Source organism: Aulonocara sp. 'chitande type north' Nkhata Bay, linkage group LG10 (assembly GCF_057382095.1).
Source record: "Aulonocara sp. 'chitande type north' Nkhata Bay isolate Kocher_YH1m ecotype deep benthic linkage group LG10, A_spYH_male_GT1.1, whole genome shotgun sequence".
In the NCBI taxonomy this organism is placed as follows: Eukaryota; Metazoa; Chordata; class Actinopteri; order Cichliformes; family Cichlidae; genus Aulonocara; species Aulonocara sp. 'chitande type north' Nkhata Bay.
The window spans coordinates 22011319-22036450 of NC_141353.1; the positions used below are offsets into that span (position 1 = coordinate 22011319).

General features: G+C 40.8%; 1 protein-coding gene across 5 annotated transcripts in view; it reads left to right on the forward strand.

Moving 5' to 3' along the window:
- Positions 1-23913, forward strand: part of LOC147320876 (actin-binding LIM protein 3-like) — a 63067-nt gene extending 39154 nt beyond the window's left edge. For all 5 annotated transcript variants that reach the window (XM_086309093.1, XM_086309097.1, XM_086309096.1 and 2 more), the window contains 9 exons: positions 6059-6109; positions 10792-10929; positions 11081-11145; positions 11446-11587; positions 15940-15969; positions 19047-19105; positions 19816-19882; positions 20014-21554; positions 22468-23913. In XM_086309093.1, the coding sequence (XP_086165219.1) occupies positions 6059-6109; positions 10792-10929; positions 11081-11145; positions 11446-11587; positions 15940-15969; positions 19047-19105; positions 19816-19882; positions 20014-20039 (578 nt within the window). In that variant the 3' untranslated portion in view covers positions 20040-21554; positions 22468-23913. The remainder of the gene's footprint in view (positions 1-6058; positions 6110-10791; positions 10930-11080; positions 11146-11445; positions 11588-15939; positions 15970-19046; positions 19106-19815; positions 19883-20013; positions 21555-22467) is intronic.
- The last annotated feature ends 1219 nt before the right edge of the window (positions 23914-25132 follow it).

Below are 25132 nucleotides of genomic sequence, written 5' to 3' on the forward strand. Positions count from 1 at the left end.
TTCCACGAACAGGGAGTAAGACCCACTCAGACTGTGAGTTCCAACACTGGGGAGTCACAGCCGGCGTTCTTGTCACCGCCACCCGAACAGGTGTTTAACTGTCCAGCCTCTAAGCTGACCGGGGAATCCCCTGTTTCGTGTGTTTCTGTTTGCGAAAATAAAGTCACTGTTTCAGAATTACCCGCTCTGCTAACCAAGTCACAGCCAAGTGCATTTGTTTCAGAGAGGATCTTGGACAGGCCTAGTGATCTTGTAGGGGCCCCTGACACTACACTTGGGTTGAAAGAGAGTTCCACAGGCCGTGATGTTGCTTGTGTGGGGAGTGGGGTGGAAGTGTTTTCTTCTGTGTCATTTAATGTGCCTGGGGTTCCATCTAGGACTGAGTTACCTGTGGCTAATGCCTCCCTTCCCGAGCCCGCTCCGCTCACCAACGAGCTACTTAAAGTAGGCCCCTGTGCTTCCTTAGCACATAAGGATTATTTAAAGGAGGGTCATGACGTAAAGTGTAAAAGTACTGAGTGTGAGATGATGTGTAATCCTGTTTTGCATGCTGCTCCTATTCCCAATGAACTGAAAACTGAGAACGCGGATCATGAACTCACGTTGGAACTTAAAGATGACGACATGGAGTCAAATCAGGGTAACATGAACTGTGTAACATCACCCGTCTCAGCTAGGAATGCTAGCACAGCATTAGCCGTACCCATTTCACCATACACACTACATAACACCCTTGAGTTACAGTCCACCTCACGCATGGTTCCTAGTCACTATAACCCTTACCGCCATCTTGCTAGTCAGTTCTCATCGCCCAGATTCATTCCTGAACATTTCATGTTTGCCCAGGAGTTTATCCGTGAAGGCTTAAGTCGTGTTTTTCTGGGGAGTGTTGTAGTCCTTGTTTTCCCTGTGGCTGACCCGGCTTATCTGGGCCGTCAAGCCCTGTCATTGCTCGAGACTGAAGGGAGGAATATAGAAGCAGGACTTTCTGTTTTGGAGCCTGTTATGTCAGCCTACATGAGTCTTGAAGTGAATGAGCTGGTCTGTGCCTCAGGACATCTGACACCTGTTTGCTTCTGGACTGTTAACTGTAAGATGTCAGGTGAATGCGTCCAGCCTCATGTCTCGTCAGCTGGAGGGTCCGAGGGGCCCGTTCAGCCTCCTGTCTCCGCTGGAGGGTCCGAGGGGCCCGTTCAGCCTCCTGTCTCCGCTGGAGGGCCCGAGGGGCCCGTTCAGCCTCCTGTCTCCGCTGGAGGGCCCGAGGGGCCCGTTCAGCTTCCTTCCACGTCAGCTGTACAGGCTGCTTCTCAGCCTTCTAGGAATGGCGTGAGCTTTCTCTCCGCCTCAGACTGCCTTCTGCTTCAGCCGTCTCTTCCAGCTGGAGGGCCCGAGGAGCCCGTTCAGCCTCACACCATGTCAGCTGGAGGGCCCGAGGAGCCCGTTCAGCCTCACACCATGTCAGCTGGAGGGCCCGAGGAGCCCGTTCAGCCTCACACCATGTCAGCTGGAGGGCCCGAGGAGCCCGTTCAGCCTCACACCATGTCAGCTGGAGGGCCCGAGGAGCCCGTTCAGCCTCCTGTCTCCGCTGGAGGGTCCGAGGGGCCCGTTCAGCCTCCTGTCTCCGCTGGAGGGTCCGAGGGGCCCGTTCAGCCTCCTGTCTCCGCTGGAGGGTCCGAGGGGCCCGTTCAGCCGCCACCTGCGGCCGCCTCGTCGTCGCCTGGTCCAGCTTCTGCCTGTGCTTCACCTGGTCCGGCCCCGCCGTCGTCTGGTCCGGCCCCGCCGTCGCCTGGTCCGGCCCCTGCGCCTGCTTCGCCGTCGCCTGGTCCGGCTTCGGCTTCGGCTCCTGCTTCGCCTGGCCCGGCTTCGGCTCCTGCTTCGCCTGGCCCGGCTTCGGCTCCTGCTTCGCCTGGTCCGGCTTCAGCCTCAGAGTCCTAGTCTTCGTCTGCCTCAGAGTCTTCGTCTGCCTCAGAGTCTTCGTCTGCCTCAGAGTCTTCGTCTGCCTCAGAGTCTTCGTCTGCCTCAGCCTGTGCTTCGTCTGCCTCAGCCTGTGCTTCGTCTGCCTCAGCCTGTGCTTCGTCTGCCTCAGCCTGTGCTTCGTCTGCCTCAGCCTGTGCTTCGTCTGGTCCCGCCTCGACTGGTCCCGTGCCCACCGGGCCTTGGCCAGTACGCCTGACACTGCTTCGCCGCCGCCTTGCGCACTGCCGGCCCCCTGAACTGCTTCGCCGCCGCCTTGCGCACTGCCGGCCCCCTGAACTGCTTCGCCGCCGCCTTGCGCACTGCCGGCCCCCTGAACTGCTCCGCCGCCGCCGCCGCCTTCCGCGCGGCCGGCCCCCTGAACTGCTCCGCCGCCGCCGCCGCCTTCCGCGCGGCCGGCCCCCTGAACTGCTCCGCCGCCGCCGCCGCCTTCCGCGCGGCCGGCCCCCTGAACTGCTCTTCCGCCGCCGCTGCCTTCCGCGCGGCCGGCCCCCTGAACTGCTCCGTCGTCTCCTTCGCCGCCGCCGCCGCTGCCTTCCGCACGGCCGGCCTCCGGACCAGCTCTGCCACCTGTGCCACCCGCCTGGTCGGCCCCCCGACCGTGTGACTCGTGAACTCTTGTGCCTGTGGGCTCTGGGTCGGCCCCCTGAACTTTATTTTGACTATGGTCGTGTGCTCCCGTGTTTTCTGTTGTTTATTTTGTTTCCCGTTCTGGTCCCTCCGTCCTGGTCCCCCGCCTCCCGCCCTGGGTGGGTTGTTTTCTGTTTTTGTTTTTGTTTCTCGGGTTTGGGCTGTCGGGAGCCAGCCCTTTAGGGGGGGGTGGTGTCATGGTCCTGGGCCATGTGGGCCCAGTATTCTTAGTTTTTTGTATTCTCGTATTTCGTTCCTTATTTAGGTCATGTTTCCTGAGTTGTCCTGTTATGTTGTTCCTTATTTGACTTCCCCTTGTGACTCTTATCCCCTGTGTGCCCCTCTATGTATCTGTGAGCCCTCATCTCCCCTCGTGTTTCATTCCATGTTTCCCCAGCCCACTATGCCCGTGCTCTCTCTCTCCTCCTGTTTGCACCTCTGTGTACTTCCTGTTTTACTTTGACAGTCTCCCGTCAGTGTTGTTTACTCCTGCCATGTCTTGTTATGTTTATCTGTGTCAGCTGTGTTCCCATGTGTGGCCACTTCCCCTGATCATCCCTCTTGTGTATTTAGTCTCTGTGTTTCATGTAGTCTGTGTCGCGTCGTCTGTGTTCTCACCTCCATGTTTTCACGGTCAGTCCTTGCAGTGATCATCATAGTCTGAGTTTTCTTAGTTTGTCGCAGTATTAGTTTTCCCAGTTTAGTTATAGTCTAGTCACGCCATCCCTGCTTTGTTTGTGCACTTTGTCTTCAGCCATAATAAAGGCTCGCTTTCTGTTAAGTCCACCCCCGTCTACTCACTTGTGTATGCACCTGGGTCCATCACACACACCACCGCACGGCCTGTCTCTGCAGACCGTGACAATGTGAGGTTAATTTAATTGATTATCTCATTAATTGTTGGTGTAAAGCTATGCATTGAGGTACTGGTGTTCTCCCCAGAAATGGTGTCCCTCTCTGGGGAAAAGCAAGTGATGCTAACAACACAAATAGTGCAACTAATGAAAAAAAATTGAAGGAGGAAGTGTCGCTGTGGCAGGTGATGCAGCAGGTTCAGCTTCAGTTGTATGAGATTAAAGATGAAAAAATGGTGGATGATGGTTGACATAATGTGGAAATACATTTTTCCCCTCCCTGCATCTGAGCAAATTCTAGACTTCTGTAAAAAAAATTATTACTGATGACTATAGTTCTGATAATCAGCATTTCTGTCAAGGCAAACGTATCCGACCTACCTTCGTTTCACCTTTGTCAAGTGTGGTGAAGGAAAATGACCTCAGTGTTGTGAGAAGAAAATGTCATTGATTTGGAGGTCTAGTCAGTAGTTTTGAGCTTGGGTTTGTGTTATAAAAGCATATGTTTTAGGTTTACTTCCTGTATGTTCTCACCTGTACCTCGTTCCCCACCATCAGTTTTCACAACATATGGTATATTCCTGTTCCCTTTCTTCCTGTGTGCACCTTCTTTGGTCTCCTGTTTTCCTTTGCTTACGTTTTTTATTTTGGATTTCTGTTAATGCCACATTATGGATTTTTAACATTTTGGACTTTGATTTTACCCTGAATAAAAATCTTGCTTTGTAATTCAAGTGTGCCATTCACAGCTCTGCACTCAATATTGCACATTAGGGCCATGATGTCACCCTAATGATTTTTCAGATCACCATACAGCTACAGAAGACACCTTCAGCACCAACTGTGGCAAATTAACATTCAGAAGCAGACCCCTCCTGTCAGTCTTTCTGAAGTCAGTGGAGATTAAGAAAAGATCACTAATATCATTATTTCAACATTGGGAGTTGGTAAGAAACACAACATCGTCATCAGTAATAAGAATTGCAAAAAGCTAGGAGACAGGAAAGAAATCTCACATGAAAGGCAACGAGGTTCTTGATTAGAATCTTTGCTAATGATATAGATCAGAGATGTCAGATTCATTTTACATCATGGGCCACATACAACCCATTTTAAGTGGGCAAGACTAGAAACTGTCACCAAGTGCTTGGTCAAAGCAAGCACTTGTTTGATTGTTGGGTTTTTTTCTGTATTATTGTAGACTCTTTACCTTACAATACAACGTGCCTTGAGGCGACTCTTCTTGTGATTTGGCACTATTTAAGTAAAATAGAACTGAATTGAATGGATGCCAGTCATGTAGATGGAGGGATTACCTACACTGAAGTTGAACTTTCCTTTGAGAAGACTTTTTTACTACCATTCAGCAGCTCAGTTGTGACTCCCTGAAGAGCCCTATAGGCAACAAAAAAAGGAGAGAGAGATGTTAGGGTTTGCTAAGAAATCAGAGACCAGCTTCACTTCACTGTACAAACTATAAAAATAGCTGAATCTTTTAAATACATTTAAGGATGGTCTGGAAGCCATTATTCATTATATTCAGACTTTCAATAACTCGCACTATTGGACAATTTAGGCCTTTGTGTCTAGAGGAAGAAAAAGCAGATCATCTTTGTTGCAGATGCTATTTCATGGGATAAGCTGTTGTATTCAAATACTGCTATATTGTTGAAAATAAGAGGACTTAGCAGCTACGTCACTGTACAAAGAGGCATTAGGCAGGGTTGGCCCCTGTGTGGTCAGCCATATGCTGTTGCCTTTTAAATCAGCTTAGATGGGGTCTCACAGGTTTAACCTTTGCTGCAGTTTCACGTACATGAACTAATGTGCCTGCTTATGCTGATGATGCAGCTGTGTTGATTACTCGTCATAACAATTCTGCACATGATCGCATAAAACCCCACTAAAATATGTGAGCACACCCTTTCCAAGAGTTAACTGGTTGAAGAAGGCTCGAGATGTAAATGGCAGCTGGCACTTCCATCTAGGATGCACTGGAGCAGAAAGGGATGAAAAAAAATTGTGTTTTTGGAAAAATTATATTCTGAAAAGAAACTGACAGGGTTCTGAGGAGAAAAATCATTGCCCAAACCATCTAGCAACAGTTTGACTATAGGATGAGGTATTTGGTTGTGAATTATTTTGTTGCCACTTGACTGTTGTTGAACCTTCAAGTACACTTTTAAAGGAAATACAAATAGGACTGGCTAACTTTTTCTTGGGAGGATATCACTGGCTCAGATGTGCATTTCTGTTGTCACCTCTGTGTGAAGGTGGGCAGAGTCCGGTGGTTGCTTTTCTCTGAATAGAGTTCATGTGGATGATTGTATCGATTTTGGAGTGATAGAAATGTCCTCTGCAGAGTAACTTGTGGATCACTTGATCTCACTTTCTGAACATATTTATGTGTTGTAGCCACACTATGTACAGGTTGGGGTTGTAAATATGTACAGTAGCTTTCCTTTGTGGGATCAATAAAGTATCTGTCTAATTGTACGAAGAAATTGGTTTATTAAAGAATTAGTTAAAGGTCAAAGTTCTCCTCTTCTCTGAATGTTTATTTTGCTTTTTCTCACCAACTGACTCTCTTTTGTTCTCAGCTTCTGAAGAAACTAACATCTATAGAAAACCACCCATCTACAAGAGACAAGGTTGGTTAATTGGTCAAATTTTTGTGATTTCAAAACCTTTTTTGGGGCTGTGTATCTGTCCAGTTAGTTGATTCTTGTGTTCATTGTAGCATAGTCTTAGTGTGATAGTTCTGTGTGTCTGATTTAAAGAACCAGTTACAGAAAAGATCTGAGTTAAAGCTGCAGTATAGATTTATGGACACACTTCTTTGTTGTCTGTAATCTGCTACCTCTGATTAGATTCAGTCTTCTTAGGATTTTCTCAACATGGAAACACTCAGAATAAATGAAAGAATTTCTTCTGGACCCTTACACAGCCTTAAAGTAGCTGCAGTTTGACCCATCCCGTTCAGTTAAAAAGTTTATGGTGTGAATTAACTCTAATTTTGTTCCCCAATTTTTCAGCTCTTGTCAGTTGTCCACTAGATAAGTTTCACCTTCTGAAACTAGAAAGGTTGATGGCCTTTGGGTACTGATCACTTGTCCCTGTTAAGTAGGCTTTGGTTGGAATGGGGTAAACGGTCTATGAAAAGCCTAAGAAATACATGTTTAAAATGCAATTTCATAGTGAAAAATGATAAAACTACAAGAAATGAACCCAACATAAAGCAAGATGGCAGACACAAAGCAAAGCACCTCTTGGGGTAAACCGACAAACTGACAAAGGGGACAATACGGGACCACGCACACGCACACGCACACACACACACACACACACACAGAGGGGTGACTGGAGGTGAAGCACAGGTGGGAACAAGGCACAGGTGAAAGCAATAATTTGGCAGATAGTCACAGCAGAGAAAAAGACCATGAAATAAAATTAGAGGTGTGGTTGTGCAGTTAATGTTGCTTAGGAAGGTTTCTAACAAATAGAAGTGACCCGGAAGTATCTGTATGGCAGCCATAATAACAAATCAAATTCTCCACCTGCTAAGAAAAGACCCTTCCTTTATTACGTGCAACAAACCATCCAACTGTTCACCAAAACAATGACTGTGATTTAGGCCTAAACCAAACTGATGGTGATTTTGGTCACATAAATGTTAACACTAAGTGTGTGTTTCTCATTTTTGAGTCAATTCAATCACTAATTTCACTTATATGAACTATATCAAAGTGTGTTTAAGATATACATGAGTCATGTCTGTGGTTGTATTGCCACCCTTTAGATTGATCATCATCATATGATATACATTTTTACTCGGGGCTAGCTGGGAAAGGCTCCAGCCTAAGTTGTTGATGGAGGGAATTTTACTTCGGTCACAGAAAATTTCAACAGTAGGTAGGATAAGAGTTACTGCATCATTGGTTAGGCAGGAAAAAAATAATAAAATAAGATTCATTTAATTTTATAGAATTTCAGCCTTTTTTACTAGTTCTTCTTGTAATTTAGTAATTTAGTCCAGCTATGGGACATTGTAGTTTTAACATGGTACACCATTTACAAATATGTGCATTCAGATTCTCTGAGTAAAAAGCTTTCCTTTTCCTGTTTCCTTATAAGTTCTTCTGGACACCTTTCCTTGATGTTTTCCATCAAAATCAGGTAAAAGGAAGGAGGAGTCAATTTTAGGACTACTTGATTATTATCCATAAAAAGAGACATGAGAAACTAACCTTCACTTCATATCAAAAAGAAGTGACCAAGAGACAAATAATACAGAGTAAAGATTAAATATGATGCCAGAGGCAGAAGAACAGATGAGGCTGGAGAAACTAAAAATATTAAAAACAGTAAAAATAGCCAATCTGTTACACCACCACTGCAGCCATTGTCTGTGCTTCTCAGTTTTGCTGTCATGTATCTGTTGGAGGAGGACTCATATGGAGACTCTTAAGGCAGCAGCATAAATTGAAAACACACCTTTACTTAAATAGGTTGAAAAGTACAAACTATAAATATTAAGGACAGGAATCCAACAATTTAGGCACAGAAGACACAATAACAGACACTGTACAAGGACTGACAGAAAGATGCCATTATATATACACAAGGGGGGGGGGGGGGATTAGCTGAAGTGAACACAGCTGAGGGAAATGAGACACAGGTGAACATAATCTACAGTGGCTTGTAAAAGTATTCGGCCCCCCTTGAACTTTTCCACATTTTGTCACATTGCAGCCACAAACATGAATCAATTTTATTGGAATTCCACGTGAAAGACCAACACAAAGCGGTGTACACGTGAGAAGTGGAACGAAAATCATACATGATTCCAAACATTTTTTACAAATAAATAACTGCAAATTGGGGTGTGCGTAATTATTCAGCCCCCTTTGGTCTGAGTGCAGTCAGTTGTCCATAGACATTGCCTGATGAGTGCTAATGACTAAATAGAGTGCACCTGTGTGTAATCTAATGTCAGTACAAATACAGCTGCTCTGTGACGCCTCAGAGGTTGTCTAAGAGAATATTGGGAGCAACAACACCATGAAGTCCAAAGAACACACCAGACAGGTCAGGGATAAAGTTAGTGAGAAATTCAAAGCAGGCTTAGGCTACAAAAAGATTTCCCAAGCCTTGAACATCCCACAGAGCACTGTTCAAGCGATCATTCAGAAATGGAAGGAGTATGGTATGGCAGTATGTATGTATGTATGTATGGAACATAACCGCATCAATTTTAAGATATGAGCTGTTGACTGTTTGGAGAACTGAATGCAAATGTCTCTCCGTAGCTTCTATGTAGGTTGATTTCTGCCAGCCCCTTTCTCTGTATGACCAAATATCTCATAAGTCAGAAGACCATTCAGTGAGTTCCCAGATTGACCTTAATATGACTGAATCTTGTATCACCCAGTCACACTGACTAGCCTGCTCAGTTTTTTAGCGTTCTAGCCAAATGCTACCTCATGAGACTTTTGGAAAAATGCACATACTAAATCACAGTCAGAGCTGATGGATTGGTGCATTCCTAATTATGACAGTAGCATTCCCCATACATCATGTTGATAAAGTTGCTTTAAGGTTACTTGGCTCAACTATAAAGGTATGCAAACTTGAGGTGGATGTAAAGTTTGATCGCAGTTTTGATACAGCCACATCAAACCTGTGATTACAGATTCCGCTGGTGGAACTGAGAGAAGCAGTGCCAAATAGTGTCTAGATGATCTATCTGTGCTCACATGGCAGGTCCAACAGAGTTACAGTTCTTCTGAAAGACCTCTGCATGATTTACATTGCGCCACAAAGTGCTGACAAGCCTCTCTCTCTCCTGTTGGGCAGTCTGCAAACTGGGCTGTGTGGATGTGGATTTACATTTACACCATTAATCATGTATAGAGCAGATTTCATATTAAGGCAAAATACCATAATCAGGTGTATATACGATACATTGATACCATAATGTGTTATAGGCAGATGTGGCTGCACGTCTGCCTATAACACTATGCAATAACACTATTTCATCTATTTCCTCACATGTCATCTACCACATCTAGATATACCACAGAAGGAATCACAAATAAAATGTTTTAGCAGCTCCAGCTGTATCAAATGATCTAAGTCAGGCCAAAAATACATTGCATCTGTTTTGGTGCATCTGAAAGGTAGCATCAGTTTTAGATGTAAAATGATACTAAAAATGGGGGTGAGGTGGAGCCATATTGCACTTGATCAAATGCTTAAGTTAAATGAATACTCAAATTAAATAAAAAAAAAAACATCACAATACAAAAATGATAACAAATACGCACAAACAGATGGATTTTATTTGTCCTTCAAAGAAGAAAAATGCCATTCATGTATACACATGATTAGTTTACAGTGGCCCTGAAGGTACAAATGCACTGCGTCTTAAGAAAACACCAGCAAATAGAAAAATGCTCAAAAAGCACACAAAAGACAAGAGCCGTTTGGGGGAAACAACAGTGTGATGGACCAGCTGCAGAAGTGACAAACTAGCAGTTAATAGCAAACATGAATCTACAGTGTTATATGAATCATCTGATTAAAAAAAAACACCATGCGTGTGTCTTTTTCACATCTTTTCTACAGTCATTTGTGGTTTAGTTTCTGTCACGTGTGCAGCTGTGCTGTCACATTACTGTCTTCCAAAAACACTCCATTGTGTTTTGTGATTTCCTGTTTCCATTGTGGTTTGTGTGCTTTTACAGTGTTTTTCTGTTTGCTGGCATTTTTCTTAATTACTTCTTGTGAGATTTCAGCCCTAACAGAAACTTTACACACTTGTATAATACCTTAAAGTGTTTCATTCTGTTCATATTTTTTATTCAGAGTCAGCATTATCGCCTGCTTGAAGTTTTTTATCACACCCCCTCCCATTGTCTCTGACCTCTTTTCGATTTTCCATTCCCCTGTTTTTGATGCGTCTCCCCTCTTCTCCTCCTTTCCTCTCACATACTGTGCTCTCTCCCCTCTCTGTAAATATATGCACTACTTCATCTGTCTTGTTTCTCTTGCACTCACGCATCAGCAAACACGTTGGTCAGAAAATCATTTTAAAGCCAACAATGGGAGGGGGGGAAAAAAGACACTTTCATTAAACAAGAACATCTTTAAGGCTTTCTACCCATATAGACGTTTCACTTCTGGTTGTTTTGTTGTTATTTCTAGCATGAAATTCAGCACAAGATCCTAGGACAAAAAGATTTTCTGTCACAAATCAAATGTTCAAAGTGTGTCTTTAACAATAAATTTTAAAAAATACCCTCAACAGCTTCTCTAATTATCTTCCTGTCAGAAATATCAGCCTCTCCAACAGCCAATAAGAGTAGGACCAATGACAATCTCACCAATTCAAATCGCCTTTCCACCTCAAACTGTAACAGCATTTATCACCCGAACTCCAACTACTACCCATATACTGGCTCTCCAAAAGGTAAAGCACCTTCTACTTAACAGCATGTTTTACTGCTATACACAAACTGAACCCAGAGAGCCAAGTGACAGTTTTTTCACTTTGATGTTCACTTTTTCAGTCTTCTCACTTGCTCCCTGTTACCTTTCATTTCCTCCATCTCTCTGTCTAGTCTCCAGGGTGAGGAGGTTTTCATCTGGAGGAGAGGAGGATGGACTGAATCATAATATAAACAGGGTATACATCTGTTGCTTCTTCCTGTTATATTTTAAGTGAGGGTTAATATTTAATGAGCCAGTTAATTAAATGCTTCTTTCCAGCCTCACTTGACATGATACAAAGTGATGCCCCTGTACTCCTCTCTTCTTCTGTCCTCACATCCTTTATCCTGCATTATTCCATCACCATCTGTCAACTCATGCACCCATCCCACTCAATCAACTCTTATTACTCCATCTATCTGTCCTTTTGTTCCACCTTGTTTTCCCATCTCTCTTTGTTCCTCCCCTCTGCTCTACTTTCCTTCACTCCATGCAGGGAATTGGCAGATTGATCCTGAAGGAGGAGATGAAGGCACGAGCAGGTTGTCACGACAATGACCAGTGGGGTAGCAGACACAGCTCCCGCTGTAGCAGCAAGGAGGCGCTGAGCAATCTGGGATACAGCTCCCTTAATGGCTGTAAGTGTGTGTGTGTGTGTACATGTGTTTATTTACATCTTGAATATGCCAGTAAGCTGATCAACTTTATTTACCATGCATTGTCACATGACAGTAGGTTAGGCTCGTAATCTTGTCTTTAGTATGATGAATTTGATGTGGGATTTTTTGCAGATATATTAGTAAAAGTCTATATTGTAATTCATTATAGAAAAAACAAACTAAGTCTGATGATTTTAAGAGGTGGTGCCATGGCTATAAGTTGATTAGCTGGAGTAAAGCAGAAATATTCAAGTGGATGTATTCTGCTTTTTTCTTATTTTATGGTGTATATATATAAATACTGTTACACTGGTGAATGCTCACATTAAACGTGGCTAAAGTTTGAAATAATGAGGTCAACACAGGCTTCAGATGGCTCTAAATGCACAGTTTTTTATACTCGTATTTTCATATGACATCACTGAGAGCAAATATCCCTTATATGGTCATCTCAGGCACACAGGACTGTGAGCAGCGCAGCCTAAGTCATCCGTTGTTCAAACGGTTTGTTTTTGCGGGACAGCTAATGAGAAGAAAGCTTACTTAAAAAGACAGGAAAAGGAGCCACAACAGACTGTTTTTATGGCAATGCTACAAACACCCCTTTTATCTGGTTAAGTAGCGAAAGTCTGTCTATTGGTTGTTCCCTCATTTGTTCCAAATATTGGAAAAATATCTCCCTGTCTACGGGATAAACCATCTCTCTAAAGTATCTCAGTATTTACTGGACTCCATTGTTTTATCTTCTGTTTCCCATATGATTTATATAGTAATAAAATATTAAACGTTTGCATGTTAGCATTATCAGTGTGACCATGTTAGCATGCTGGTGTTCATAAAGAATTTTAGCTTCAAATAGTAGCTAGCCTGGCTACGTCCTTTCTGTCTCTCTTCTGGTGAAAGGTTAATGATGTTAAGTTTGCATGGCTTATGGATATATTCCCAGTCCCTGAAGTATTTTATTTATTTATTTAATGTTTAAAAGGTTTGAGGCTTTAGTAGCTAAAACAACATTAGTTTTGGTTTGGGCTAATTCTGATTAGGATGCAGTGACTGAAGGTTAGATGTTAGGAAATAAATGTAGTTTCCTTTATAGCTGGAACAGTGTTGGGTGTTGTACTGTTTGCTGACCGAGCCTGAGCAGGTGGGGTTTTCCCGCTTCTGTGTTAACTCTTTAATTGATCCCATTCCTCATTGTGTTCAGCAGATAACGCGAGACAAAGATGGAGAGATTTGGAGAAAGGCAAAGAAAGCGTGCGTTGTGTTGTGTTGTGCTGGGGGTCCAGCAGGAATAAAAGGAAGCCTGTTAAAGCGGAACAAAGAGTGAACACTATAGAAAGTGTATAGATATAAGGGTGAGAGAGAGAATCAGAAGCTAAAGCAATTTGGAGCTGTTGAGAGAAGATGTACGACATGAAGCCTTAGAAGTAAATCAGGGTCAGAGAGCGGTGGAAAAAGAGGGAAATGAGCTCTGTCCACAGGGAGGTCACGGAGAGAGAGAGAGGTATGAATAATGTGGGTGCTCAGTGCTGTGTAATCACTATGGGTTTATGGTGCTTGCTGTTATTACACTGATTAGAAAATCCTGACAGGCGCACTCATCTGTTCTTCAGAGGAAGCTAATTCCAAAATGGGATGTTCACCATTTTTCAGAAATGGAATGTACTGCTACAAACTGACTGACATGCTTGGTGACTTCCTCTCACTGAATTGATTCGGACCATTTTTATCCACGCTAGCAGCGTGACCCTAAGGATGGCAGTATCTGTCCATCAGTTAGTTAGTCAATCACTTCGGTCTAATATATCTCAGCATGGTGGTATGGCCATGACAATTTCACATTTCATGTTCACCAGAGGATGACAGCTGGTAAACACATTTATATCATTCTCAGAGATGACCTTAAGTCATCAGGTCAAAGCTTAACAACTGAGCATTGCAGTTGTTTTGTTTTATTCTGATTCAGCCTTCAGAGTCATTGATTGTAGATTGTTTTTTTTTTTTTGTTTGTTTTCTTTTTTTTTTTCTTTTCTTGCTGCTTTATGGAGGCGCTGCATTAGTAGCAGTTGTGGGAGTGGTGGCATATAGTGCAGTGATGTACTGCAGAAAGTAGAAAACCTCTCTCTGAATCCCCCAAATCACCTTTCAGCACATTTTTTCTCTTGTTTTTAAATCTATTCCAAACTAAATATTCCACCACATCACTATCCAATTAATGGATTTTACTCTCTAACGCTGTTTGCTAATTAGACACACTGATCTGATGTTTTTTAATTCGTTTTGTGCTACCTCAGCTCACAGCAGAGCTTGTGGCCTTTGTTTTTCTGTTTGATCTCTGAGGAAATGTATCCAATAAAATGTAACCTGAAATACACAAATCACTTTAAGTGCAATTTTAAACTTCCCCATACTTGAAGGGTTTCTTTGTGCGTGTGTGTCATTACTTCACCATATTAGACAAAATGCCACTTCCTCTGTAAATAGTACTGTCATTGTTTTAGCAACACTGAAAAGCACATTATCATAAACATTACACACTAAATGGAAAGTTTCAGAGTACAGGGCAGCAGCGATTGGACTGAAAGCCCAAAAACTGCATCAGCATCTCACAAACGTTTTTGCCATAAAAGTTTTTCTGCACAACATCTATAAAGCCTGCAGTCAAAGCCCTTTTACTTATGTTTCTGCATGTTCCTGCATGCCATGTATCGCTCTGTCCAGGCAATTGTAGATTGTTAAGTGATTGCATAATCATTCAAATGTACTTAAGTGTGTACAGGATCAATAATTAATATTCAGCAGTGATGCAGCTGTCTTAAGTTTAGCACTAATACTAGAGAAGCAGCTGCATTTAAATTAGTAGAAAACTAGCCGTAAAAGCGCAAGGTGCTTTTGATTTATTTTTATTTTTTTATAATAAATCATTATTATCTTTGATTATTTGTTCAGTTAAAGACTTAAAGATGTTTTTACAAGATCCTCAGCTGTAGTTTTGCTTTGTAATTAGCAATTGCTAGCACGCGATCATGCGAAACTAAGAAAATCTCACTGTAATTATTTCACCATAGTGACAGAAACAGTCAGTAGCAAGCTTTGCTAGTAAGTCATTATAATAAAATGGAAAAAAGGGAAAGAACTTTTTCTTTTATTTGTTTGTTTGTTTATCTATGTTTGAGAAAAAATAACTGCAAAACTCTATTCGAAATAAGTGCAGTGGGTACGTGCCATAAGCATATAAATATCTAACGTGCTGCATGCCTATGCACATAGTGCTTCATATTTTAAATGATGTATAGGTCTTGGTAGTGATTAATCCTGCATGCAGATCTTCTTAGGGACATTTTCTCACACAGCTGATGTTTTATAGACATCTCCCAAAACAACTGGCTTTTTTAAATATGTATACCCTCGCCACTGAAAACTAATACTTTTACTATGTGGTAGATTTATTAACCCTACTTAACAGAGTGTGACATCTGTTCATGTTGTCCCAGCAACTGATATGCATGTTTATGCGCACACTAAACGAAAAGACCAACATGGTCCACAAAGGACAGCAGCATTGTTGCAGCTTTAGTCAGTTTAATGGATCAGGATGAAGAACATCTGCTGATTGCCAATGCTTTTTAAAGACGAGAATGAATATCCCAATATTAACTTCAGCTATGCCTTTGTTCTCACACACTGTGCATATAATGCATTTTTCATGGGTTTTATTTTTTAAAATGTTCAAATTCATTGCATTATGATTAACATGGAGTCCTCTTCATTTGGTAGATATCCTAATTACTATAACAATTTCAGTATTTTAAGATATATACAACAGAATGCCTGGATTCTTACGTGTGTTTAGTAGGATGTCATGTGCAGACGAGTAATAGTGCATATATTGGACAAAGGATTGAAAATGACGATGTGAGGCGGGAAGAAAAGAAAAGATTGTGCTAGGGAGATGGAGATAGATAATTTGATGCAGTGACCTCCTAAAGTTCTCTTTGTGTCCCATAACATACTATAACTTTCTCAATAGATTCCACAGATCACTGCACGATTTGTTCCTCAGTGTTTTAACTGAATCGGAGATGGATTCAAAATCCATCTTGCCGTTTTTCTTTAGCAGTATTTTATTCTGCTCTTTACTAGCATCTCTTTTCTGGGAAACAAGTCCCTCCACTAAAGTGTTTATTGAGCTAAAGTTCTTATTCTAAATCATTTTTTAAAAAAACTGCATTTTTGGGGCTTGAGACAAAATTTTCACAGTATGAAACTGGTGAAATTACAATATTTTCATATGGCCCCTCTCCCCACTCCTTTGTTTGTCTGTCTTTCAGCTCCCAGGTCCCTCTGCAGCGCTGACAGCGGTGAGTGGTTCATCAATGTGTTTTGATCTGCTTGTTCATCCCAATGGGAGCCGCGGCACAGACAGACGGCTTTTCCCCTCATCTTCTTCATCCTGTTAGTTCTGCTGTGACAGCAGCAGAGCTTTAAGTAGGAGATTTTTATCAGTTCACACTGACACGTGCACAGACACCTCTATCTTTTGAGTTACGGGTAGGAAGATGAATGACAACAAGGCCTGTCTTTTTTTCTTTTTTTTCCAGAAGCTGCATCATCCACAGTGATCTGTTCTATAAGCTCTTGTTACATGTGACAATATTTTTAAAGATTTTGGGGAATTCCGATGCTGTTCTTCTGCTTTTAATAGTTGTTTATGTTTTAAATTCAAATTCAAATTTTATTTGTTACGTACACAGTCATACACAGTACGATATGCAGTGAAATGCTTAGACAACTGCTCGTGACCTAAAGAGAAAAAAAAAGGAAAAGGAAAAGGCTATGAATAAGATAGGAAATAACTATGAAAAATTAAAAAGGGTAAATTTAACTAGGAAGGAATAAAACATAAATTAAGGTTAAAAATGAAATAACTGTACAACACAAATTAGAATGAATTTTAAGGCATTAAAGTCCGAACTGGGCTTCCATATTTGTTTTTGAAAACTGTGCATTTGTGCCCAATAAAGTAATTTTGATGGTGCACTAAATACACCAAACGTTAGCTATAAAGATTCAAAGATTCAGTTATTATAGTGAAGGAACAACAAAACAAAAATTGTGATACATGAGATGCTTATGCTAGTAGTTTTCATGCTGGCAACAGAGAAGTACATATCTGAGATGAACACTGACTATATCTCATTTCTTGTTGAGAAAGAAAGTAGTAGATGACAAACTCATTATACTTCAGTATTTTACACACACTGTGCATTGCCAATACACAGCAGCCTGTATTCTGCTGCATCATGGTGTTTCGCCAGGGCTCTTTGACATTACAGGGTAATTTAATTCCTTTCAACACCAGAGTAAAAGAGAGAAGGAGGGAGGAAGGATGAACAGAGGAGTTAGAGGGAGGAGTGAAAAAAGGAGGGAAAATCTAGTGACAGGGGAAGAACAGGAACAGGAAACAGTGATAGTGAAGTAAAGGCAAGCCAAATGAATTGAGAGGAACAGTGGGATTACACTGCCCTCTGCTGCTTCCACTGCAGCAGTGCACACAACAAGTGCAAGGATGCCCAGGGCTGGACTGGGACAAAAAATCGGCCCGGGCATTTTGACTAGAGACCGGCCCACCAAAAATGTGACGTCATTCAGGGGTAAAACCGCAAAGGATTCTGGGAACTTGTGGCAAGAGGTACTAGCGCATGCAGGCTTTCAATTGAGCTCAGTTACACAGCGATAAAAAGAAACACAAAAAATGGCAAGAAGCTGTTGTATTATTAACTGCAATAGCCGGTGTTGTGCCAAAAAGTGATTGTCTGCCAAAAACTGATTGCTGGTATTTAAATTGCTATGAGTAACTTGTTGGGCTATAATATGTGAAACATATGTCAAATGCATCCCTCATGGATGACATGAAGTCATCTCTCCATCTCTCTCTGCTGCTCTTCTGTCTCCTCTGTCACAGACTTCTCCACTTTAGATGATAAATCAGCCTGGTGCAACATGTAAGGATTGGCACAATTTGTTAAGATTTTGAGGAGTTTGAGAAACTAACCTGAAGCATAAAATAAAATTTACTATCAATAACTTCATAGCACCCGCCCAGCAGTATATAAACTCCATCATGCTAGCTAGTACGCAGTACCAGTTATTCTAAGCGCCTGTAAAAAGTCAGCACAACGAAAACAAACTACAACTAAACTTGGTTTATATCTGACACAGACAGCAGGTCATAACTTCTTGCCTGAAGTTCAGTTCCTCTGCCACTATGACCGGCGGCCGCCTCGGTCTCTCCTCCTCTTGCCTCCCCTTTCCCTTATCCACCTGCTGGCCTCCACCACTTGCTGATGTTGCTAAATCTGTGGAAGCTATGCCATAGCTACCGCCAAACAATTCAGTTATTTTTACACATTTGGCAGCGTCTGCCTGAAGGGCTCGTTTCTTTTTGGCCCTTCTTTCCTTTTTTTGTTCTCCATTTTCTTTAGTTCGTCTATAAGATTGCTAAACAAGGGGGAGGGTGCATCCGACCTCCTCGGCTGTAATTGGTCCAGCCCAGAGTCGATCATGACCAACTGGCCAATCCAACACCTTTCATTATTTATACCCTTCCAAAAAAAAAAAAAAATCGATCGGCCCATAAAAACAAAAAATCGCCAACTGCCCGATGGCAAGTCCTGCTATGAGGATGCCCAGAGATACTTGGTTGCCACCAGTGGTTATCACTGATTACAAGACAGGTGCTATGTTGGTATAAAGGAAGTAATGCAACTCTTTTCTGCAACTTAAAAGCCATCTCAGATCATCAGATCATCTCAGCTTGGGTCTTTGAGACATTGTGTTGTAGCCTTGAGATTTCAAATATATGAAAAAAGGGCACTTCTGCTTTGAATTCTTATATGAAACGATAGAAAGTTGATCGGAGGCCTTTTTCCAAACTCCCAGCAACATGTCAGTAACTCGCTGTTTGAGCTATTGAGATGAGAGGTTTCAAGATCAGAGTTGGGTGAAAGATATTAGATAGAAAAATGAGCATAAGACAGAAAAACCATTAGATTATCACTTTTCAGACATGAAAAAAAGTGGAAAGAAAACCTGATGAAACAGCAAAATATAGCTTCTGCTCATTGACAGAAAAAAAGCAAAATGTTTTTCCCCCATTTACCCACAGCTCAAAACCCATAGCTTTCTTAAAATCAGATACAGAAATGTATCTGTAGTTTATTTCTTGCTGTATTTGACAAAATCAAATTAAAAATTTTGAAGCTGTGAAGTAACACCCCCCCCCCCCCCCCCCCCCCCACCAAATAAATAATTAAATAAATAAACCAAAAGCACCACAGACAATAGAGGCAGTGTACTCTTGATTCTAATTTAAGTGTGTCGGTATCAGTTTTCATTCTTCATGTGCTTGTTTATGTGCTTTTGTTTGTTCTGCCAGACTCCTACATTGCCAAATCAGCCTCGTTGCCAGGCTACGGCAGAAATGCACTGAACAGGGTAAGGAATCAATGGGTTTTGGCTGTGTGTGTGTGTGTGTGTGTGTGTGTGTGTGTGTGTGTGTGTGTGTGTGTGTGTGTGTGTGTGTTCCGGTTCTTCCTATCTTGGTGGGGACCAAAATCTGAAATTTACTATACTGGTGGGGACCAACAGCCTTCGTGGGGACCAAAAACCAGGTCCCCATGGTGTTGAAGTCATTTTTCACACTCAAAATGTGGTTTTAGTGTCAGGGTTACAATTGGGATTAGGCATTTATTTTTGATGGTTAGGGTAAGCGGCTAGGGAAAGCATTACGTCAATAAGATGTCCCCACGAGGATAGCAACACCAGATGAGTGTGTGTGTGTGTGTGTGTGTGTGTGTATGTGTGTGTGATGACTCGCCTTGTGTTTGGAGACAAAAACCAAGTTCCCATAATTGATGATTGCAGTCCACAGATAATGAATGTAGGTTTCCTCTCAAGAGTCAGAGAGAATAAGATACACATGGCCATTTGCTAAACTGTAATACATTGCAAAGTCCTTCATTTGCTACTGACCTGAAACCCATTTGTATCAGTTGCTTCTTAAGGCCAAGTGAGACAAATGGCATGATGCTGTCGATACATTAGTGTGATAAGCTGTTAGACTAAAAAACACTAAAATATTGTAAAATATTAAATGTGTATTTTTATTCCATGTTTTCCTAAAATGCACTTTCCTGTTGCGGCAGCCTGGGAGTGTTGGTGGAGATTATTACCAGTATGACAGCACTAATGCAGTTAATTGGCAGATAAGAGGTAAGCCTATTGCTCAGCTCAATCTGCTTACTTGAGTTTTTCTCTTGATCGATTGCCTACCTTAACACATGTTAGTCAGAACTGTTGGAACAGCAATTGTCAGTGACTCCTTTTTTTCTCCTTCTTTTCAGAATATAAGGTAAGATCCAGTTGCTAGTAAGAAGTAAGAAAGTAAGAAATCTGTTGCTGAGCAAAGAGTGACAGGTTTGTATCAGTGGATAAGAATGATGATGTTGCTTCTTTAATCTGAATAATGAATTAATCTCACTCAGTAGCACCCACTTCAGCCAGAGAAATTGTAACGGTGACAGACTCATTTTACTGACAGCAAAGTCAAACCCACAAATAGACGTTAACAAAAGCTAACAGTACCAGCCTTGTCTTTTTATGGCAAGATAAGTATATGTGTACTCATGAATATGAGTAAACACAGGCTGACAGTACTATGACAGTACTCTCTAAGATCAAGCTGCCTAATTGGAAAGTTAATAATAAATAATAGTCATGTATTGTGTATATACTAGTGCATGGCGATTCTCCAGTATTGTCTGGTCTGTAGTTTTTCTCCTTTTTAGGCAGTTGCTAGGCAACATGGTATCTCAACATAGCATGCATAATTCAAGTTTTGTGGTTAAAAAATTGCATGATATTGTCGTGAAATTTTAATCATATGACGCTTTTAAGGTGTTATAGGCACATAAACTACAAAGGCATCAGTTAACTTGGTAGGTGGTTGCTTGGCAACATGATGATATCACAACACCTGCTATAGATGAGAACCTTCAGGGAAAATTTTGGTTGCTCAAATCTTGTTTGCGTAGTTATTTTGTATATAATCACAATAAATATATATTTCTTCTTTTTAGTTTTATGTAACAATGTTACATGTTGGTGTCACATGCTGTATCCTGAAAAAGCTCCTATTTATTTTTGTACTTTTTGGCACTGAATTAAAAATACATGTAAAGTAAAACCGTTCAAGCTTTATTTTTGTTTGTATTTAGATGATTATAATTTATAGTTCAGGAAGATCAGAATTATGCTGAAACAGACATCAGTAGACTTGATTCTGCTGCGTAATTATTGTAAATAATTCTCACTTGTTCTTTAAAAGTCATCATTTTAGGATAAAAAAGAAAATCAACCGAGAACTTCATTAACACCAGAAAAAAACAGCATTTCTTAACATTTTCATTGGTGAAATCACAAATTTGAAAAAATAAACTTAATGTTCTTTTTTTTTCTTCATATACAGTTTTAGGGGTTGTTGGCATTGTAACTGCATTTGACCACTAGAGGGTAAAACAAATGCAAAATGATTCAGATTCTTCTGATGCAAACATGTTAAAATATATACTGAATTTCCAAAATTTTTACTGATGTTTTTGTTTTCATCCTCATTCAAATAATCATTTTCAGTAAAGAATTTAGAAAGAAGTCAGCATTTAAAGTCCTTTTAAGTCCTTTTAGCGTTTCATACTTGTTTCAGCTAAATCACCCATGGTGCATTTTGATGAGGAACCTTACAGGAATATTAATAATAAAACAACCCTTTGACAGGTATTAATAATATGTTTTCTTTCTTCATAAGATCTACCCATATGAAGCCCTTGTGGTGTCAGTCAGAGGGCAGCAGCGCCTCCCCAGTGATGTGGACCGAGCCAGACTAGAGGTGACCTGTTATAGGACCCAACTCTTTCACAAAGTCTACATCAAGCGTTGCTTTTGATCTTTCAGACTGTGATGAAAGCTCTCAACACTAAAGAACAAAAAACCCTGCAGTGTCCCTCATGTTGGACACAATGAGCACTGCAGATGTTTTACGAGTCATAGAGCAGCAAAGAAAGCAGAATACAGAGCCTTCCTCTAAGCACTAAGTGGCAGATGTTGTTGCCCGTAGCCTCAAACAACCTGCAATGTAAAGCTGAATGGACAGACTGATCATTAGCGGAGAAAAACATTTAAAGCACAGTGTTCCCTGTGTGCTGCACTGTGCAAAAGTCCTGAGTCACCATTCATTTCTTTATATTTTGCTAACAAAATGGGAAATAGGTGCAGTGATTTACTGAAACACGTGCAAACGTAAATGGAAATAGAGTGCATAAAGCAAAAACAGAATTTTTACAGTTCCAAAGAGCTTGAACTTTCTAGGCCTCTTGAAGGACATTCAAAGATTTTGACTGCCTTTTGTTCAGTTGTTTGTCAAGATGATCCCGCACTGCTTCAGAAATGTTGAATTCCAGGCTCAGGTACAAGGAGTGGACTAAGAAAAAACTGCCAGTGTCCTAAGAAAAAAATTGAAAGTGCTTCTGAAAGCCTGGATAGTTATTGCTCAAACCACTTTAAAATTACGAGAAAGCCAGGCTACTTAAAAGCAAACTTTACAGAAATGAGGGTGACTTGATACTTTTGTATAGTACTGTATGTCTTTTCATTTGGTACTATATCAGTAAAGGTCACTACTTATGAATTTTAGAAACTCTGTGCAACTGGTCGTGTCACATTATTAATGTTTTTTCTCTATGGTTTATTAAATGTAAAAATTAGATTGTGTTTTAATCTTCTTTGTCTCTTCCTGCTAACAGCGTCATCTCTCCCCAGAGGAGTTTTATAGAGTCTTCAGCATGTCCATGTCTGCCTTTGACCGTCTTGCTCAGTGGAAACAAAATGAACTGAAGAAACAGGTCAGACTCTTCTGAGAAAAGTCAACAGATCCTTTCACTGAACCCAGCTTGAGTCCATGGCTCAGCGGAAGAAGAACTGAACAAAATAAGAAGGCAGAAGAGAGATGTTCTTGGCTTGTTGTAGCTGCTGTGTGTTTGGACTTCTTAAGCAATGTTTGTGAAGTCTGCCAAGTGGCCAAAATTGAGGAAAAATCCCCACCAAGAAGGGAAAACTGAGTGGTAGAAAACTAAAAGAGGAGCAGAGAGCTTCACTGGAGCTACAACGGGTTGCTTGTGCCTCTCCTACCAGCAGATGGCAGTGTGTTTACACGAGCGTTACAGTTTTTGTCTGAACTACTGATGTGCTTTTTAAGAAACTCCAGGTCTGCCAAAAAAACGTGTATTCTTATGAAGTATGTCAGCTGTTCTAGAATCTAGTTTTGGGGGGTGAGAGTTGCTGCAAAGTCTGATAAACTGGCAAGACAAGAAAATGAGCACTGTGTGATTCTCAACATTGGGGTTACTGAACATGGTGTATAAATAATGTGTTTTTATAATGTGCACATCTTGAAAACCAAAGGTTTTCGTCTACATTTTTCAAACAACATGTTTGATTTTTGATGTCAGTATTTCTGAAGCCATATTACACACTTCTTTTCTACATGTGCAAGCAGACTGGACAGTCCATTGACGTTTGCTTTGAAATGACATTTGACATAAATGAGCTGCGTCATGGCTCAGAGCTGGGAGGTGTTAGTTTAGAAGTGGGGGTTTAGTACCATACACTTTAAAATAAGATGTGTGCGTTTCACTTATATATGGAAATCCAAGCTTTTTGTTCGTATTTGCAGTTATTCTCAAGAAACAAGCCTGAAATTCAGATGCTGGACAACAGTTGAAACTTTTTTTCTGACATGTTGTGTATGTGTGAGGGTGTGAGAGTGTATGACAGACGATGGTAAACAGTTAATCAAGAATTTTTTTTTTTATTAATATTTAAAAGCCATCTGAACAAAGTGAAGAACTCTGAATATAAGGAACGCCAAGAAAGGAAATATTGAAGGAAGAAATATGAAAATATGAAGTAAAGGTTTGTGTTTGTGATTAACAGATGCAATATGTAGTGACTGAGCTGAAAGTGGTCTAATTAAAACAAAAATCACTGGATAGCTGTTGCAAAGAATGACTCAAGTTTGTTTTAACTGGCTGTAAAAGGTGAAGTAATGCCGTTGAACCAAGTGGAGGGTTTTTGTGTTTACAGGCTGCAGCAATTAATCACATATACAACGTTTGCCTTTTTGTTTATTGGAGTTTTCATTTACAGCCTAATGTCTTTCACTGCTACTCTTAAATAAATGATGCACTGATTTATTTAGTGTGCGGTATTTTTTTTTCCAACCCTCGAATGCAACTCAATAGAAGTTATGATGTTATCTGTTCTATGGTTTGTATTTTTAGACTTCACTGACACAATCATTAATCAAGGGCTCATCTTTAAAGTGCTTTCACCTGGACCTCTCTTATCTCTCAGAGTGTTCAGTTTTACTGCAGATCTGGGGGTACGGAGAGCTGCTTCCTTATCTGGAAAATATATGAATTTTGATAAACGCTTTAGGAAAGTGGAGGACTATCAGTGAATATATCTCTTGGCAGATTTGTATTTTTGTGCACATAATAATAATAATTTATATGAGTTTACTATATGAACATTTTTTTAATTAAAGTAATGTGCATTTTAGAAATATAATACATAGTCTGAGAGGTTTAAATACAATTATTTATTTAACTGAGTGACATTTATTGCAGCTACACCACCTGAATTAGCACCCAACCGTTGCAATCTTTTTTATTCATAAACTTGTATTAGCTGTTATTTGGTATCATGAACATAGACGTTTATTTTTTTTTCTGGTTGTACTTTGGTTTTACCACCTGACATGGATGGTTTACCAGCTGAATTTACCCATTAGTATCCATATTTAAGAGAACACAGCCAGCCATGAAGACCTCACTGGGTTACTCTGTATGATGAAACATTATTTTCACTGTTATTATTATTTTATTTCATATTAATAGTCTCATATTCATGGTGGAGCCATCGTGACATATGACAAATTGCTGAACAAAATTCTAGTAATTATCTCAACAGCTTCAAAACTATCTGGATTTGATTTTTTTTTCTTGAAAAAGACAGTTTTCACCATTCTAAAGAACACCAACATTAATATTTGACTTTTTGTGTGAGAGAGACTGAACTCCTTCAGCCAAACTCTTCTTTAATAAGTCATCTTCAAGAAATAGTTTCCAGGCTTCTTGAAAGACCTCCACTGTGTTTTTAGGCGGCTTTAGAAACTCACTGTTTTACCTCCCTTTGTTCATATATGATTTAAACCAAAAATGGAATTTTCAGTCCAGTTCTTGTATAATCTAGCATACCTCATTATTTTCTCCCACTTACTTTTCCTTTCTGATGATGCTTCAGTGAACAGTAGATAATCAGCTGAAGAGCCAGATGCATCTCTCAGGTCCCGTGTCAGGTCTTTACTAGATATCTTGCTGTTTTGCAATGATGTGACGTTCAGATATT